The sequence below is a fragment of the Rutidosis leptorrhynchoides genome, chromosome 10 (assembly GCF_046630445.1).
Source record: "Rutidosis leptorrhynchoides isolate AG116_Rl617_1_P2 chromosome 10, CSIRO_AGI_Rlap_v1, whole genome shotgun sequence".
In the NCBI taxonomy this organism is placed as follows: Eukaryota; Viridiplantae; Streptophyta; class Magnoliopsida; order Asterales; family Asteraceae; genus Rutidosis; species Rutidosis leptorrhynchoides.
In genome coordinates this window covers 326,345,943-326,349,311 of record NC_092342.1, presented here as the reverse complement: position 1 = coordinate 326,349,311, position 3,369 = coordinate 326,345,943, and the positions used below count along the sequence as shown (strand labels likewise).

The following is a 3,369-nucleotide window of genomic DNA, read 5'->3' as shown; positions in this document are numbered from 1 at the left end:
GTCTCATACCTCATTTTAATTTGACAACATTTCTTTACAATAAATATAATAATAATAATAATAATAATAATAATAATAATAATAATAATAATAATAATAATAATAATAATAATAATAATAATAATAATAATAATAATGGGTCGCCCACTAACGAGTTCAAACTTGAAAGAGGTGTAAGGCAGGGTGATTCTCTTTCACCATTTCTTTTAATTTTGGCGACAGAGGGGTTAAATTTATTAGCTAAGTCGGCGGTAATGAAGAAATTGTATAATGGTGTGGAAATAGGTCGGGATAAGATTCAAATATCACATTTACAATATGCGGATGATACGATTTTTTTCGGTTTATGGAGTGCAAATAATATTGATAATCTAATGAAAATCCTTGTGTTTTGAGTTGGCATCAGGATTAAAAGTTAACTATAACAAAAGTAATCTTTTTGATGTAAATGTTGATCATATGGAAGTCGAGGCCATGGCAAATCTATTTGGTTGTAAGGTGGAAAATTTTCGTGCACCTATCATGGCCTACCAATTGGTGCAAATATGAACAAGGCGGAAAGTTGGAAACCGGTTGTCTCTAAATTCGAAAAAAGACTTGCGGATTGGAAAGCACATTCGATGTCATTCGGTGGTCGTTTGACTCTGGTGAAATTGGTGCTCAATAGTTTACCATTGTATTTTTTTTCTCGCTCTTTCGTGTCCCGCAAAGTGTGTTGAAAAATCTCGAGTGAGTGAGGAGAATTTTTTTTTTTTTGGGGCGGGACGGGAAACGAACCCAAGATTTCGTGGGTTAAATGAGATGAGGTTCTTCTTCCTTTCGAGGAGGGAGGATTAAATCTCGGGACTCTCAAAAGTAAAAAATTGGCTCTAATCGGCAAATGGTGGTGGAGGTTTAAAACTTAAACCACTTCTTTGTGGGTTAAGGTCATTCGAAGTATTTACGGGATTTCGGGCGGGCTCATATCGGGTGGGAATTTTGACTCAAAATATATTTGCTCGACTAATATTATTAAAGCATGTGGCACTATAGACTCTGTTGGTATCCCCTTCTCGAATTCCTTTTGCGGAAGTATTGGTAGTGGCAACAACACGTCTTTTTGGTTCGAACTCTAAAAAACAGATTTGAAAGGTTATTCAATCTAGATTCTGACCAGAATGTACTCGTCAAAGATCGTGTAAGCTGGAACGGGTCGTACGGATTTGGAACGTGGCAATGGAAGAGGTTTCCAACAGGCAGATCACTTAAAGAACTGGAGGAGCTGAACGAATTGATTAAATCGGTGCAGGTGCAGTGGCGAAAACAGGAATTTTTTTTACCCGGGGCGAATTTTTTTTTAAAGCGTATCAATTTTTTTGGGGCAAAATATAGAGGTTTTGGGGAAAAATATGGTGATTTTTGAGCAAAATGTGGAGGTTTTTGGGCAAAATATGAAGGTTTTAGGGAAAAATACGGAGGTTTTGGGGCAAAATATGGTGGTTTTGGGGCAAATTTTTTTTTCCACCGGGGGCAAAATCGAAAAACCCAAAATTTTTACACTAAAAATTGCAAATCGACTGGGGGCATCTGCCCGCTTGCCCCATGCTATTTCCGGCACTGTGCAGGTGGACGTGGGAAAACATGATTCGTGGTGGTGGTCGCTGAACAAAAAGGGAGTGTATGAAACTTACTGTATGTCGGAGTTATTGAATTCAAAAATACTTGAAGCGGGCACGAATCGTTTTGAAACTTTGAGAAATAATTTGGTTCCAAAAAAGGTCGAGGTGTTTATATGGAGAACGAGAAAAAGACGATTGGCCGTCTTGACAGAACTCGATAAGCGGGGCATTGACCTTAATTCAACCCGCTGTCCCGTTTGCGATGATGATGTTGAAACGGTCGATGATTCTCTTCTCTTTTGTAAAGAAGCTTTTGATATTTGGGCTAAAGTGCATGATTGGTGGGGTTTAAGTGGTGTTGTAAATGTAAGCATGGGTGAGACCAAGGTTGCAAAAATCGGAAAAATAGCCCGAGTTCTCGCCGAGAAATCGTTTTGGAGAACTGTCGAGTTCTCGTTTTGGAATCGGCAAAAAAATGGGTCAACGACCGTTTAATCGGTCAACGACCGATAAATGGAGTTTGTCGGCCAAAAATCGATCAAATCTCGGACAATTCGGTCAAATCTCGGTCAAATCGGTCAAATTTCGGTCAAATCGGTCAAATCTCTGTCAAATCTTGGGTATCATAAAAATTATCTCAAAAGTCAACGAACGTCAACCTCCGAGAACTCCTCGAGTTCTCTGAGAACTCCCATAAAATGGTCCTGCCAAGAACTCCCCGAGTTCCGATTTCTTCAACCTTGGGTGAGACGTTTGGTGAAAATCCATCAAGCACAATGTCGGGAACGGGTGCGAAGATTTGGCAAGCGGTAAAGTGGACGCGTGCCTATTTTATATGAAAGAACCGTAATCAAAAAATCTTTAGGAAAAAATGTTGGAATATTCCGGTAGCGCTCAACGAAATACAAGTCACGAGCTATGAATGGATCGCAAAGAAGTGCAAATCGAAACACATTGATTGACACAATTGGTTACATTCTCCACAAATATTTGTAAATGATTAAAATTAGCTAGTCTCATTAGGTTACTTCCTTAGCATCCTAGTTTGGTTATCGCTTGCCGTGTTTTGTGGTAATGTATCCATGTCGTGAGTATAGAGTTTGTTTAGTTATTGCAAACCCAAACGTTGTATCGTGATGTTTTAGTGTCAGTATATTTTGCCTTTAAAAAATAATAATAATAACAATAATAAGGATGATGGTAAAATTAATAATAATAATAATAATAATAATAATAATAATAATAATAATAATAATAATAATAATAAAGATGATGGTGATGGTAATAATAATTAATAATTAATTAATAATAATAATAATAATAATAATAATAATAATAATAATAATAATAATAATAATAATAATAGTTGATAGCCTAGTAGGATGTAGTCAAACACATTATAGGATCTGTGCCACTTCTAACTACACTAGATCTTCTGGTCTATTTTAATTAACTTATGTTTTTCGATAAAAACTAAAAATACTTATAGGATAAATAGACACTATAGATTAGACCAAATGCACTATAAGCTAATCCATCATAGATGATGCTAATCCTCATTATTTTGTTTTATTAAATATATTAATATTAATAGATTTGAATTTTAGGTGAGGACTGAGATGAGAGAGAGAGTTGAGAGAGACAGAGGACACTTCCAATGGAGAGAGGTGAGGAATTTCAACCAAAAGAACTCGAATAGAGGTCGAGAATCGTATAGCGGTAACTACAAGACTTTTAACTCGCGTACCGAAAATCACTTGAAATCGTTTAT

General features: G+C 36.2%; 1 protein-coding gene across 1 annotated transcript; it reads left to right on the top strand.

Annotated features, from left to right (window-relative positions):
• Nucleotides 1-545: 545 nt before the first annotated feature.
• Nucleotides 546-2,093, top strand: LOC139871319 (uncharacterized). The gene is made up of 3 exons (XM_071859042.1): nucleotides 546-647; nucleotides 1,157-1,288; nucleotides 1,605-2,093. Exons 1-3 carry the CDS (start codon nucleotides 546-548, stop codon nucleotides 2,091-2,093), a joined length of 723 nt encoding a protein of 240 aa, XP_071715143.1.
• The last annotated feature ends 1,276 nt before the right edge of the window (nucleotides 2,094-3,369 follow it).

Coding starts and splice junctions, on each gene's coding strand:
- LOC139871319 (XM_071859042.1), top strand. CDS start 546: ATGAACAAGGCGGAAAGTTGGAAACCGGTTGTCTCTAAATTCGAAAAA. Junction 648..1,156: donor TCGGTGGTCGTTTGACTCTG/GTGAAATTGGTG, acceptor GATTCTGACCAG/AATGTACTCGTCAAAGATCG. Junction 1,289..1,604: donor AATTGATTAAATCGGTGCAG/GTGCAGTGGCGA, acceptor GGCACTGTGCAG/GTGGACGTGGGAAAACATGA.